We start from the raw sequence: 15,777 nt of genomic DNA, 5'->3' as shown, positions 1-15,777 counted from the left end.
GCTGACATTCATAGTGCTGGAAGGTACTGCCTATAGTACAAGAGGAGAAAAGGCATCATTAACCAGCCTCAGATGTGAGCTACAATAATGACTGGCCAGGAAAGACTTTCCCACTTATGTCTTTAGCAAGCACTAATTAAAGCTAAAGACACATAAAGTGTAATAGTGGCAAGAATGTCATCTAAATAACCAACTGCTTCCTGGTTTAATAGCTTCTCCATATGATGAAACCTATATCTGGCCAAGAACTAAATGCTAGACAGATCAGTTACCTTAGATGAGAATGACTAATATTTTACTGTTAAATGGACACAATATTAAGCCACTTCCTAATGATTTATCATTAGACCCATAGATTAAGGCAGCACTCAATTTTTACCATAAACACAATTATTTTCAGACGATGATAATCAACACAGATACTCACAATGGCCATGATGCAGAGAATAAGACAGTGAGGAATATCTAGCCCTTGATGTAGTATAAATAGTTCTGCTTCAAAGGCACAGGAGTGGTTGTGGGACAAGGGGTAAAAACCTGTAAGACCAGGGTTGATAGATCACTGCAAGGAAAGAAACAGTAACTTCTGGACACAGAAGGGCAGCTCCACATATGAACAGAGACTGTGACAACACATGTGAGACCTGTCAAACCCAAGCCAGACCAAATCCCAGCAGGACAGGGAAAGTCAGGAATTGCAAGGTACATGAATCTTGCAAGAAATAAGGTTGCAGTCAGAGTGGGGAGATGGGTTGTATCTTGGGTAAGACTAACTTTGATTGGTACCTGTACAGGAGCCCAGACAATGTCCTGTGGGACTTCAGTTCAAGCTACATTTGTGAAGTCAGGCATCAGGAAAGTTGTCTTTCAAGGTTGTGCTTCAGCCTAGTTAGTAAGCTATTGTGTTCTGTCTCAATTTCCAAGTCCCACATTCAACATACGTTAACATTTTAGGACTATCTAGGTTTTTCTGCCAAGAAATGAAAGATTAATAGATTGAAAGACAGCTAGTAGTTTCATATTTCACTTTCAGCTTCTTGGAAATGTGGGTGCTTCTGAAAAACAATCATATCCATGTTCTTCTGTGATCTAACAGTACACACCTAGAGCGGAGGGGGAGAAGTCAGAATCATATATAAGTCCTGACCAACCACCTTGCACCTGTCACTTTCCTCAGGCGCAGGACTGGGTTTCATGTAAGACCCTGGAGCAGAATTGAGAGCAGCTGAACTATAGTGTGTGAATCAGAGGGACACAGGAGTTTACGGTAAGTGGGCAGGAGTATTTAGATCTAACTTCAAACCCTTACCATTTCTTTTCTCAAAAGAGTTAATACATAACAAGACATTTAGGAAGATGCCCAGACACTGGGGAATGCTCAACATGGAAGCTAAGGGGCATTGGTGGTCAGTGAGCAGAACTGGCTTGTGGATGGTCTTTGATCACACCATTCAAATGCGGGACCTTAAAGAAATGATCTGAATGTTGGATTTGGTAAAAACTTATCCAATTGATTTGCTTGGCTCTTATTCCTGTCTTTAAAATTGTTGCAGTGGACGTCAGGTGACGGAATATCTCTGCAGAGTGTATGAGGTTTATTGTATCTCAGGCTCAAATTGCTTCCTAGTTCAGCATCAAATATTTAATTCCTAACAGCCCCAAGGACACTGACCTGTGGAGAAAAGGTCTCTCTGCATGCTGTTTCTGCTGGAGCAGGCTGTGGAAATCTGTGCACCAAGAACATGGTCACTGTGCTTTTCATTATTACTAAGCATGTGTGCTAAAGGATCTTCTCTGCATCTGTACAGAACATGAGCTGAGTCAGGGTGTGATGACAGCTGTCATTGAGGCAGGCTCCCTTTTGTAATGATAGCTGTGACACAGCCTTCTTGTCGGTTGTGTTCATCTTCCTTGGGAAGACCTTGCAGATGCCTATTACTCTGGAGTCTGCATCACAGATCCAGGAGCAAGAATAGAAAGAATGGGAGGAGAAAACTGAAGAGATGAGAACAGCTTGTGTTCTTTCCCAAATCCTGTCTAACCAAAATAGAACCTACAGAAAGGTAATAAAATTAACCAGATGATTACTGGGGAAGAACATCAAGGAAAGGAAGCAGTCACTAAGTACAAAGTCCTGAGATGAGAAGACAGCCCAAGATAACGGAGTGGCTGGAATTCTGACACCAGCAGCTCCAGAGGTGTAATAATTAAACTCAAAGGTTATGTTGTGTGTATTATGTACACTGTACACCTAATGAGGTTTCCCTGAGTGGATGGGGATCCTAGTGGAGCCTCTCAGAATTGCTTTGACATGACAGGACTTCAGTGTCAATAGGATAACTGGTTATTTGATAATCCATGTTGTTGCAAAAACAGTCACAGGAAATGCAGTAATCGTGATGCCCATAATCAAATCTGGGACTGAGGAGGTCTTGCAGAAGATAATGTAGGAGGAATGATCATTTGTGAGTAGATCTGGAAATAGAACTTAAGTCTGCATACTGACTTGATATGGGTGAAACAGAGAGAGCAGGCCCCAGGGTAAGAGCAGGGGTTTTGCTGTTTCCTTAAGGGATTGTGAGGTCCATTGTGCTGTTACAGGAGGTCTTGTAGGCAGGTTTATGAAGAATAAAGAGCAGAAATATGAACTAATGACCCAACAATCAAATTCAGGTCTTTTGACCTGGCAGCAAGTATAGTCACTAGCTTAATGGACTTGATATTTATTTTTTGTAGCATGATCTTAAGTAGCCCAGGCTAGCCTCTAATTCATTTAAGTACTAAGGATGACCTTGAAGTACTGTCACACTTAGCTCAACTTAATGGGTACTAGAATTACAGAAATCCACAATCACATGCATTTGATGAGGACTTGGGGATTGAACCTAGGGCCTAAGTATGCTTACTCATACTGAGAAAGCAGTCTAGCAATTGACCTATGTATCTGCAGTGCACAGTTGAATTATTTTCATGAAATAAATAGTTTAAAAGAAAACAGTGGCTCTAAATGATGACTTGAGGACACTCAAATATTGTACCAATAAATGTATTTTAACATGGACTTTAACGGTAAAGAAGTTTTATATTATTCCAAGTTTACATTCCTCAAGGTGAGTTCCAATCCATGAAAAGGACAGAAGTAAAGTAAATTCTAGACAAATTAAAAATTATTTCAGCTAGCCTTGAGAGATGGCTCAGCAGTTAAGAGCATTGACTGCTCTTCCTGAGTTCAATTCCCAACAGCCATATGGTAGCTCACAACCATTTATAATGGGATCTGATGTCTTCTTCTGGCATGCAGGTGCACATGCAGATAGACTGCTGATATAAATAAAATAAATATTTAAGAAAAATTGTTTCAACCAAATGTATTACCTGGACTTACTGACATCTTTTGAAAACAAGAATAAAACTGACATATATGTGAGCATTACAGATTTGGCATTGATTAAAGACTGGTGTTGATTATTATTCATTTTTACTTGGTTTTGAGTTTGAGAAACTAAAAGTATGTTGATTAAGTTCCCACACATTTGAAGGCTCACACTAAAAGAAGTGTGCACAGATGGAGAAGACATTTGATTTCATACAGATCACTCCAGTCAGATTAGATGGAGCACAGCTGCTTGTGTTTTTATAGTTGCTGGTGCTGGCTCTGGAACACATGGAGATGTTTAGATTATTTCCTATTACTTTACATAAGTTTTAATTTTTCCATACTTAAGGGATTAATTGAGAGGTAGTAGATACCTGATACTTGTTCTAGTTTGCTTTATATTGATATGAAAAACACTATAACCCAAAGCATTTGGGAGAGAAAAGTGTTTTGTGGGGCTTATACTTTGTGTTCACAACCCATCACAGAGCAAAGTCAGGGCAGAAGCTCAAGCAGGAACAATACTGGAAAGCTGCTTATTGCCTCGTTCCCCATAGTTGGATCATTTGCTTTAATTCACAGCCCAGGACCACCTGTCCAGGCATGGTAACACCCACCCTGGGCTAGGACATCCCACATGAATCCTCAATCAAGAAATATCCCACTACCAAGTCCATTGGGGGTTAGATGCATCACTGAGTCAAGACCCAGCAGTTCTCTGCTGTATACGTGCTAGGTCTGGTGGGGTGGAGGTAGGGTAGGGACAGCCTCTTAGAGACAGGGGGGAACGGAGGAAGTATGGGATGTGGTACAGTCAGAGGGCAGATGGGAAAGGGGATAAAGACTGGAGTGTAAATAAAAGACTAAAGAATGAAAAAAGAAAGAAAAAAGTTCCATTGGCATGCCCCAGTCCAATCTGATAGAGACAATTACTCATCTGAGGTTTCCATTATCAAGAGGAATCTAGATTGTATCTTGTTGACAAAAAATAACCACCACAATATATATGGGAACTGGTTACATCAGAACATAACTGAGTCTGAGGCATTGAGAACAACAAAGACATCTTTAATCACTTGCAACTTACTCTCTCCTTCTTTCAGTGCCTTTTTGGTCACAATCATGGGTCAGCTCTTCTCTAATACACCTAACAATGAAGACAATGGAAATTTGGAGTCCAGCTTCACTAAATATTTTAGGAAGTATAAGCCAGAAACCAAAATAATTTCTGAGGAAACCACCCGTTCAATAGAGTTACACCTGAAAAAGGGGGACATTCAGGGAGCAAACTCTGTAATCAGAGATGCATTAAAAAATATTGATAATGCCCCAATAAATATTGCTGTGACAGGAGAGTCTGGAGCGGGGAAGTCCAGCCTCATCAATGCCCTGAGAGAAATTGAACATAAAGAGAAAGGTGCAGCTAAAGTGGGGGTAACAGAGACAACCATGAAGATAGATTCATACAAACACCCCAGAGTTAAAAATTTGACGTTATGGGACCTGCCTGGTATTGGAACTATGAAATTTCAACCAAAAGATTATCTGGAAAAGGTAGAGTTCAAAAAGTATGACTTCTTCATTATTGCTTCTTCCACACGATTTACAAAACATGAACTAGACCTCGCCAAAGCAATCAGAATTATGAAAAAGAATTTCTACTTCGTGAGAACCAAGGTGGACTTTGATCTGGAAAATGAAGAGAAATGCCATCCACATGACTTTGACAGAGAAACCACCCTGAACCTTATCCGAAAGTCCTATCTGGATGGCTTTAGGGAGAGTAAAATTGAGGAGCCTCAGGTTTTCTTGATATCTAACCACAGTTTATCTGACTATGATTTTCCACTCCTGATGGACACCCTGATTAAGGACCTTCCTGCTGAAAAGCGCCACAACTTTCTGCTTTCCTTGCCTAATATCACTGAGGCAGCCATCCAAAAAAAGTACAACTCCACTAAGCAGTTTATCTGGTTGGACGCCATGAAGGATGGACTTTTGGCGACTGTTCCTGTAGTGGGCATTTTAAAGGACTTGGATATGGATAGGCTGAAGAATATTTTAAACCACTATCGTGACCTCTTTGGAGTAGATGATGAATCCCTAATGGCCATGGCTAAGGATTCCCAAGTGTCTGTTGAACTACTGAAAAAAAAACTTAAGTCTCCTTATTTGTTGGAACTTAAAGAGGAAACATTAGGAGGAATGCTTTTGAACTGTTTGGAGAAATTTGCCTCAGCTAATGGTGGGCTCCTGGCAACAGGTCTTTACTTCAGGAAAACTTATTACCTAGAATTTCATTTCCTTGATACAGTGGCTGAAGATGCCGAAGTTCTCCTTAAAGAGGCATATTCAAAAAAATAGCCCAAACTCAATTTGCCCACAGCTACTGACAATTACAAGACCAACAGGTTAATACCAGGGAATCATTTGATAAATTCTCGCTCTGACATCTTTTCTTTACACTAGCCAACCCACTACATCTATGGGAGAAACCTGAGGACTAGGGTCATGGGTAATACTATGCCAGAACCTGACAATCCCCACTCTCTCCTCAACTCTACATTCCCTAATACCTTGTTCTTTGTCTATGGGAAAAAATTAAGGATTAGGGTCATAGGTAATACTATGTCAGAATTTGATAATCCCCAATCTCTCTTCAACTCTCTACATTCCCTAATATCTTGTTCTCTGTCTTTGAACTCTACATGCATGCTTGAACACATACACATAGCACACCACATTCACACACACACACACACACACACACACACACCTGAACACTTCTTCTTATCCTCATTAAGCCTGTGTTAGAAAATGACTAGGATAACTTACAGATTCTATCAACAAGAAGACTTTAAGAACCAAAGTAAAAGAAACCATAACCACCAATCCCAAGTTTGCTATTAACCAATCAATTCCTAAAATACCTATCTGAATTCTTCTAGAGACAATAAAGAAGATCTATAATTCTGTCCCAGGACTGGTTAAGAACCCTGAGGTCTTTCTATCACTACCTATCTTGATTATGATCATGAAGAACTACTATAATACTTAATAAATTGTTGGTTACAAAGAGTGTCTGCTGTTGGTATTTGACATTTCCAGTACACCATCTGGAGATCCAGATCTAAGATCCAGTTGCAGTCATGTTCAGATCCTTGGGAAGATCAATCATCCTCATGTCCACACTTGACTTTATTTCCTGCATGTGTGGATGTTCTTGATCTTTCTATGAAAGCATCACTCCTGCCATTGTGTCAGCCTCATGACCTCTGCTGGCAATCTTAACCTTTCAAAAACTCCCAATATTATACAAAGGGATCTTAGTTGTTATTAAATTTATTTCACATAATAGTAATGTAATGAATATTATTGAATCTAAGACACCTGTTTACAAAGAAAAAAACACCTCAAATTATTTTACAGTTTAATTGAGATAAATGTTGAATATTCCTTATCCAAAATGCCTGGGCCAACAAATATCAGTTTTCTTTTACCATACACAAACAGCTGGTATATAAAAAAAAAAAAAAAAACTTTTAAGGTACAAAGTTATATTGGCTTAGAGTTTCAGAGTTTCCATGACATAACTTGGCAGATCTATTTAGGTCTTTCATGATATTGTTGGATATCATGGGTGGTCAACATGTAGCCAAGTCATTTGTTCACCCCACACCCAGGTAGCAAAAGCAATAAAAGGGATAGGGTCATACAAACCCCTTCAAAGATACGCACAACACCTAATCATCTATGTCCCCTGTTTCAAGTTTTTTTATTCTTATACTTTTACTATTATATGTACTTGGTTGTAGTTTACTTAGGGTTTTAACTTTAAGTGTCCTCATTTGTTATTTTAAGATGTGTTTCATTTTCTTAATATTGTGCATGTGTGTTTGAGTGGTATGTATCATTTGTCAGGGTTGCAGAGTCCAGAGGCATCAGATCCCCTACAGCTGGATTTACAGATTGTGGGAGTAACCTGATGTGGGTGCTGGGAGGCAAACCCTGCTCCTCTGAAAGAGCAATATATTTTCATGAAACCTGAGCCACCTCTCCAGCCCCACCTCTCAAGTGTTTATCTAATTTGGGTTTTTTTTTTCATTATGTGAAATCATTTTTTTTTTACTCTAGTATATCACACCCTATTTCCATTCTGCTTTTCTTTAGTAGTATTTTACCTTTAGCTTGTCTCATTTTTTTTCTTTTAAAAAAGATGTTGTACTGCTCAGCTATTAGAAAACAATGACTTCATGGAATTCTTAGGCAAGTGGATGGAACTAGAAAATATCCAGAGTGAGGTAACCCAGTCACAAAAGAACACACATGGTATGCACTCATTGATAATAGGATATTAAACCAAAACCTCAGATATAATTCACAGATTATATGAAGCTCAAGAAGAAGGAAGAGCAAAGTGTGGATGCTTCAGTCATTCTTAGAAGGGGGATTAGACTTGGGAAGAAACAAGGAAGGGGAGTGGGGAAATGGGGAAGAATTGGGTATAGGAGGAGATATGGATGATATTCAGAGGGTCAGGAATTTGAACAGAGGTATGTAGCAATGGGAGGTGGGGGCCTGGGGTTGGCCACCAGCACACCAGGAAAGCAAGAGGCTCCCAGGACCCAACAGGGATGAGATTAGCTGAAATGTCCCACAAAGAGGAGGGAGAACCTGTAGAGAGCATATCCAGAGGTTAGGCAAGGCCCCTGGTTGGGGGATGGGGCCACCCACTCATCTCCAAATTTTTAACCCAAAAGGGCTCCTGTCTAAAGGAAATATGGGGACAAAGTGTGAAGCAGAAACTGAAGGAAAGGCCATCCAGAGACTGCCCCACCTGGGGATCCATCCCAGATATTGACACCAAAGCCAGACACTATTGAACGTTTGCTGACAGGAGCCTGATATAACTGTCTTCTGAGAGATTTGGCCAGAGCCTGACATATACAGAGGCAGATGCTCACAGCCAACCATTGGACAAAGCACAAGGACCTCAATCTAGAAGTTAGAACTGAAGGAGCAGAAGGGATTTGCAACCCCATAGGAAGAACAACAATATCAACCAACCAGAACCCAAAGCTCCCAGGGACTAAACCACCAACTAAAGACTACATATGGAGTGACTCATGGCTCCAGCTGAAAAACCAGGAAAGGGGATAACATTTTAAATGTAAATAAATAAATTATCCAATAAAAAAAGGTGGGTAAAGTGTGTGGTGTGCAAACCTAAAGACCTGATCAAGTCCACAGCACCCACATAAACCCAAGCATGATGGCATGTTTCTGTAACCCCAGTGCTGGGTGACTTGCTGGTTACCCAGTCTACCTGAAACAGAAGCTCAAGACTTCTTGAGAGACCCTGCCTCAAGACAATAAGGTAGAGACCAATAAAGGATAACATCTGACATTAATTGATGGCCTCCACACTTGCACATATGAGTGAGTGCACAGACACACATACACGCACACACAAAGAAAATATTTTATGCACAATAAGTTATATATTTATATGAAAATTCTTTTAAAACCTAAAAAAAAAAGATTTGGATGCTTGTTATTGCAATTTTATAAATGATAGTTTTCTCTTTATCTCAGCTAACACCCAAATAAATGAGACAGAGACTATAAGATTTATTTGATAAACTTTATGATACAATACCTGAGCAGTTGTTAATCTATTTTAGTTCTCTAAACTAATCTGACTACTTCCCAGCCAAAATTCCCCAGATATTTGCATTTTAATATCTATCTGGCTCTCTCTGTTCCAGCCGTGGTCTCATACTATCTCCTAGACCGTTTCCATCTGGTGACTCCTTCCTTTTCCTCTCTCTACCCCTTCCCTTCCTGGAAGTGTTAATCCAGCCCGGTCCTTTCCCCTGCTCAGTCATTAGCCGATCATCTTTTATTGAAAAATCAGAGGATAAATTCGAGTGATGTTTACAAAACATTGAGACAGGAGATTCTTAGAACAAGCATTACAATGTCATGTCCAGATTGCAACAAGATATGGGGGGAGAAAGTCAGCATTTGAATAATACAAAGATAATCTTTACACAGTCCGCTTATAACATTATGCCAAGAGAGACCATTGAAAGGTCTTACAACCTACTTCTGGTAAACGACCCCAAGCAGTGGCAACAGTCTGTGTAGAAGTCTTATGATTTCATTGTCCACAGGTGCACAGGATCTATGTTCATACTTTTGCTCTTTGGTTATGTTTTCAATAACAGGTTTCCATAGAGTTTTTACAAGTAATAGGTTTCAATAGAGGTTTTCATTTGGGATACTTCTACTGCACCCCTTTTTCTCCACTTATCCCCAACTCTCATCCCTGCTTAAATCTTAATAAACATGGTATAAGTTGCTCTTCCAGAGGCCTGGGGATTGTTCCCAGAACCCACATGTCTGTTCACAAGCATCTCTAATTCCAGTTCCAGGAGGATCTGATGCCCTCGTGTGGCCACTGCAAGCACACACACACATACACACACACACACACACACACACACACACACACACACACACACGAACACACATGCAAGCAAAACACTAATACACATAAAATAAAATATTTTTTCTTTTTTAAAAGTAGTGTGTTTTTATTTATTCTCCTTATATGTGTAACTGCCTGCGGCTAAGGGAACCAAGGTCACCTGGAAGGAGAACTGGGCATAGAATAGAAAGGACAAGCGGGCAAGAGAAAGAAGGAGCCAAGACAAGATTTCTGATCAAGGCTCAAAGTTTACTTTTCAGTTCTGAGTTTGTATAGGCAAAAATCCATCCTTAGTTTCAGCTGAGTTCCCTTGCTTTGTTCCTGCTAGATTTTTTTTTTGCAAAGTAAACTCTGTAGGCACTCAACTCCTCAAGGCTCTGGCAGGGAAATGCAAATGCAGTAAGGCCAGAAGCTGGCCCCAGCAAGGTGTAAAAACCCCTCTGGGGTTTTGCCAACTCAAAGCTGGTGGGAAGGTCACAATGTTTATGATTTGGTTGTAAATTTTCATACAGTTAGGACATTTTTAGTTTTTTTTCCCTAAGCTCTTGCTTTTCTCCCTTCCTTTGTATAATGCTTCTGCTCTCTCCTCTGTCCCTTCATATATTTGACTGTATTTCCATTTTTTATTTTCCTTGCCTACTTCCATTATCACATTCATTTATTATTGAAGCAACTAGCATACTTTACCAAAATTTTTGTGACTCTTATTCATCAGCAATTTGTGGGAATCAGTTCCTTATGTCCACCATGAATCTGATGGATGAAGTCAAGTCATCAGGCTTGGCAGCAAGTGGATTTACTCCCTGGGCCAACTCGGCAGCTCTGAATTAAATATATAACAGAGGCTTCATATATTCTGTGACATTTTCATTCAGACACCTAGATCGGGTGCACCCACAATTCCTCTCTCCTCTTCCCCAAGTACCACCAACATGTCCTCCTCTTCTTTAATTTTGATAAGCTGCTGAGTCCTATTAGTGCCTAGTACTGTCTGCTGGAATAGTCACTGTCCTTGCTGATTCTCATATCCACAGTGAAATCATGGATACAGTAGCCATGTCATGCTCCAAGACAACTTTGACAACATTACTCACAAAACCCCAGTTCTTCCATTCCTTCTGCTTCTCCTATGACATGTTCCCTGAGCACTGAGGAAAGGCATTGATACAGATATCTCATTTGTAGGTGAATTCTAGATCAACACAAATTCACAGAACTTCAACCAGTCATGAGTCTCGGCACCAATTGCTGACCAGCTCAATGGGAAACTTCTCCAGGCAAGGCTAAGGGCAGCATTAATCGATGGGTATAAAGATACACATTTAGAAGGCAGTTTGTCATTTAGCCAAAAAATTAGTAGGTTTCCCTAATAGCCTGTGTTGCCCTGGGCCATAGACATTTGACAGTACCAGGGTGAGTTTCTTCCTGAGGAATAGGCCTCAACGCCAACCCAACAGAAATTGGTTGTACCCATCACCTTGATGCCATTATTTACCAATGAGAACATCTTGCCTGCAGTGTCAGTATTATACCTATGCAGATTTGGCGGTAGGAATACCATTAATGTCTTTTCTATCCCAGTGGCCTACATAGCACCTTGCAGCACTAAGAAAACTGGTCACTAGGAAGTAAGTTTTCAGATCAGTTCAAACTTCATTGTTCTTTCTCCTACAACCAAACTGTGTTGTGTCTTCAATGAGATCTTACTATCTAATCTGGCAAGATTTTTAATTGTGGTTAACCCATCTCTCCCCTTTCTTCTCTTCTCCTCGACTCCTATCCCTGCATAAACCTTTAATTTCCAAGATCTTCTCCTCCCCATCTACTTTTATATCATATACATTCTTCCCTTCAAAGCTCTTCTCTTGCCTCCCATGGACATACTTTAGGTTCTGAGGTCTTAAGGTACTCCAAATTAAACACATAAATCTAAAAGTTTACAGCTATAGCTCACGTATGAGGGAGAATGTGCAGTGTCTATCTCTCTCAGCCAGGGTTACCACATTCAATATAATATTTTGCCAACAATTTCATAATTTCATTGTCTTTACAGATGAATAAATTTCCATTCTGTAGATGAACCACATTTTCATTATCCATCCATCACCTGATGGACCTGCAGCCTAATTCCAGCTCCTAATGGAGATGCCAACAGCCAAGTGGTGGGGATGGATGTGCAGTGTCTCTGGCAGAAAAAAAATGGAATCTTTTGTATATACGGTGGAGACAATATGCCTGGATTATATGGTAGTCCAGTTTTTACTTTTTGCAGATACTCCAAACTGATTTCTATAGTGGTTCCACAGATTTGCACTCTCAGCAGAACAGGTAAGTGTTACTCTTTCCATACATCCTTACCAGAATTTGTTGTCACGTGTCTTGCTTTATCTTAGCCATTGTGAATGGAATGAAGTACATTCTCAAAAAAAAAAATTTAATATTCAGATTAGTTTTAATTCTACTATATAAGAGCATTAATATGTAAACTTATTAAAGAGGTGAGCTAATTCTTCAGTAGGATGTTTATTCACTTAGATTGGTCAGGGGATAGAGGAAGTTGCTCATCCTTAAGATGGCTACCTTGGGTCAGCTCCCCCTCCAGATAAGCCCAGGGATGAATAGGTGGAAGCCAAACAGAGTCTCATTAAAGGAGCTTATTGAAACTGAGCCTCTCCGTGGAGGGTATTGCAATTGTTTCTGCCAAGCCGTCTTGTCTCCCAGGGTCCATCATTTCCCCTGTCTCCAGTCCATGATACTGTACCAAGATATAATTCTTGGGTAGAGTGGAATCTATTTGTGATTTAATGAAGTGGGTTAATCGTTGAAAAGCCCAGGGACCAAAGGAGATTAACAGCAATAACCCTAAGAAGTGTCCTAGAATAGAAGGTAGTAGGGTGGAAAGACACGGAGATGTGGAAAACCAATTTTTATACCAAAACTCCTGTTGTTCTCATTCTCTTTTGCGTTTCTCTAAACTTTCTTTTACTCTCCTCAGACTGTCATCTACCAGTCCTATCTTGTCCACATAAACACAGCATTCTTCCCTTAAGGCTGTACAAAGTCCTCCCTGTTGTGGGAAGAGCAGATCAAGTCCTCTCCTATTTTGCAATACTACTTCTGATAAGGAGGCAACAGAATCTTTTAAATTGGCTAAACCATCTCTGAGTTCGGCCAGGTCCTTATCAATGGCGGCACTAAGCAAATAATATTGTTGTCGATTCTGTTGAGAGGTAACAAGGGAGGCAATGCCTGTGGATGTCTTAAAGAAAATAAATGGCAGGCCACATTCTATCTGGTCTACACTTAAAATCTGTAAAATTTAAATATATGGCCTTTTGACACCCTGAGGGGGGGGGCAATCAGCAGTAGCCAATATCTCTCCTTTGATCTGTTTATAATTTGTTTAATCTTCAGCTAAATACAATTGCCATGCAAAGAGGGATGTTGAGTCTGTAGTTATCTGTGGTGTGAGCATTAGTAAGAAGCATCCAAAGGTTTTGAGGGCTGTGGCCATTTTCAATGATTATAATCAGCATCATTCTTTGTCTCAGCATACTCTGGCAGCTAGCATGTTCCTTCGGCATCCTGTAGAAAAAACACAAACATGCCCTCCTCTCTACACTCAGAGAGATCCCTAGCATTAAAATTTTAAAATTTTTGTGGTATATAGAGATGTGATTCTCCCCTCTTTTATTATAAAAATACTGTTGTAAAGTTCTATTGGCTTGTTCTATAATACCTTGTCTTTGCGAATTATGAGGAATCTCAATAATATGACTAATATCAAATTGTTAATAAGACATCTCAAATGACTGACTATAATAACCAGTTATAATATTTGTCATAATCTGATTTGGAACATTTAGTATTAAAAAAAATATGTAATGACTAATTTTATTTTATATTTTGTTTCTTATGTTAAAACAGTTATAACTAGAAAGCTTGAAAGGCTGTCAATAGTCGTATGTATATTTTTTATTAATTTTTTGAATTTTATTTGTATAAATAATTGTAAAAGTTAAGAATTAGTAGCATTAAAAAGAAAAAATTTCAAGCAATTGTAAGCCATGAGCTATATATGTATATTATTAATATAAAAAATCAAAAGTTTGATTTTTAACATTTTAAAAAGAATAGCTACAGCACTCAATTCAATTATCTGTACTGAAGCAAGGGGACACTCAAAAGAATAAACATGTGATCTAATTATATGAGCTTTACTCCCATAGTAGATGCATTTTTATTGGATGCATGTATAAATCTATAACAATATAAAAGCATGTATAGAGGCAAATTTTTAACAATTTATCTTTTAGATAACAATTATTAATTTTGTCAAAAAAAGCTTGTCATGTAATACATTAACAATAATAATCAATTTGATTGCTGTTTAAAATAAGGAACAAACATTTTATCATGCTCTTAAAATATATTTTTTTAAAAATATTTTTATGATTTTATTTTGCAACATTTTATTATTACACCAATTCTTTATTGGAGGATGTCAAAACCTTATTTGGAGAGATTTTATATTAATGTTCTCTTTGTTAAGGAATGGAAGTGAACATATATCACAAACAGTTGACAAATACTTATGGTAGCTTTCTCCAAGTTGTGTCTCTCAATATTTGTTTTGTATCCATCTTGAGAACATCAGAGGCTTAAATGGCAAACTTAAAGCAGTGTCTTAGGCAAAACATTTATCTTGACATCTTTTGAAAATCATTTTCTTAAAAAATTTAAAAGCCCATTGTTAAGAGAAAACCATTTCTTGAGGAATAATTTTCTAATGAAAATCTTTTATTGGTTTTTTTTTAAAGTTAGCTTATGCTCCTTTAAAGTTAGAAGTAAATGCTTTTATAATTATCAATATCCACAAAGAAAAAAACCATCCTTTTAAATCTATAATAGTTTTGTATGTAGTAGGCAGGCCAAATTTTAATGTCTTCATAATTTCTACATAGCCTTATTACCTTTTACAGATCTAAGTTTGAACTTTATTTAAAACCACATCTGTATGAATCTGTTAAAAATGTTCTTTTGGCCAGAAACTTTCTAAGTGAGGCCTACAAGACAAAACTGCATCTCTCAAGCCTCTGCAGCTTTGAACAGCTTTGAGGCAGCTCTGAGCTTTGTATTAACTCAAATGTAAATCTCCTGATCTGAGTTAGTTATCTCTAAGGCCAGACCTACACCCACCGGTCCTGCAAGGAGTAGCCTGTAACCAGACCCCATTGTATGAAGGTCAAATAACAAAAGGAACCTATAATATCAAAGCATAACTACAATTTTTTTAAAGCAAAATCCAGTTTTAAACAATCTTTTCTCCTTAAAATCAATGGCAAACACATTATTTTCATATTGCAAAGTTTGTCCTTCATCTTGTGTTTGAATGTATGACAGTGTAACTTATTGAAGAGACATTATTTTAAATCGTATTTCTTATAAGTCCAATATCTAGGCCAAGATTCACACAAAACACAATGCCAATTTAGAAGCATCTTAGAGGCCTGTATTTCCTAGGTTGTGTCATGCCACATGTACCTAGTTAAGTTGGCTCCGACACTGAATCACCAGTTTTAAACTAACCTTTTCTTAATAACACTATACCTCTTAAATCATAACCAATTAATTTATAACTCTATAGTCAAGATATGTAAAACCTTATATCATTAAGACCAATTAAAAACAAGAATAAAGCAATTACACGAATTTCATAAGTTAAACCAGAGTTTTCCCAAAATGGAGGGTATTGGCCCTTTAAGAGAAAAAAAGTTGAGCACGATGCCACTGCCGGGGCTACCGGCTCATTCCGGGCTCTCTCTGGTGGCCACTGTTATTGGCCTGTGCCCCGCACTGCACCATGAGCTGCCCTGCGCTCTGCCTCCCAAGTGCCGGGATTAAAGAC

At 38.7% G+C, this 15,777-nt stretch overlaps 2 protein-coding genes across 2 annotated transcripts in view; both read left to right on the top strand.

The window, feature by feature from the left end:
- The first annotated feature begins 1,180 nt into the window (after positions 1-1,180).
- On the top strand, positions 1,181-6,424 carry LOC127664065 (interferon-inducible GTPase 1-like). The gene is made up of 2 exons (XM_052155951.1): positions 1,181-1,267; positions 4,480-6,424. The coding sequence occupies exon 2, from the start codon at positions 4,499-4,501 to the stop codon at positions 5,738-5,740; it is 1,242 nt and encodes a 413-aa protein (XP_052011911.1). The 5' UTR covers positions 1,181-1,267; positions 4,480-4,498; the 3' UTR covers positions 5,741-6,424.
- Positions 1,186-15,777, top strand: part of LOC127664066 (interferon-inducible GTPase 1-like) — a 93,809-nt gene continuing 79,217 nt past the window's right edge. Inside the window, exon 1 of the mRNA XM_052155954.1 lies at positions 1,186-1,267. The gene's annotated coding sequence lies outside the window, so the exon portion shown is untranslated. The remainder of the gene's footprint in view (positions 1,268-15,777) is intronic.

Source organism: Apodemus sylvaticus, chromosome 13 (genome assembly GCF_947179515.1).
Source record: "Apodemus sylvaticus chromosome 13, mApoSyl1.1, whole genome shotgun sequence".
NCBI lineage: Eukaryota > Metazoa > Chordata > Mammalia > Rodentia > Muridae > Apodemus > Apodemus sylvaticus.
This window is presented reverse-complemented; position numbering and strand designations above follow the sequence as displayed.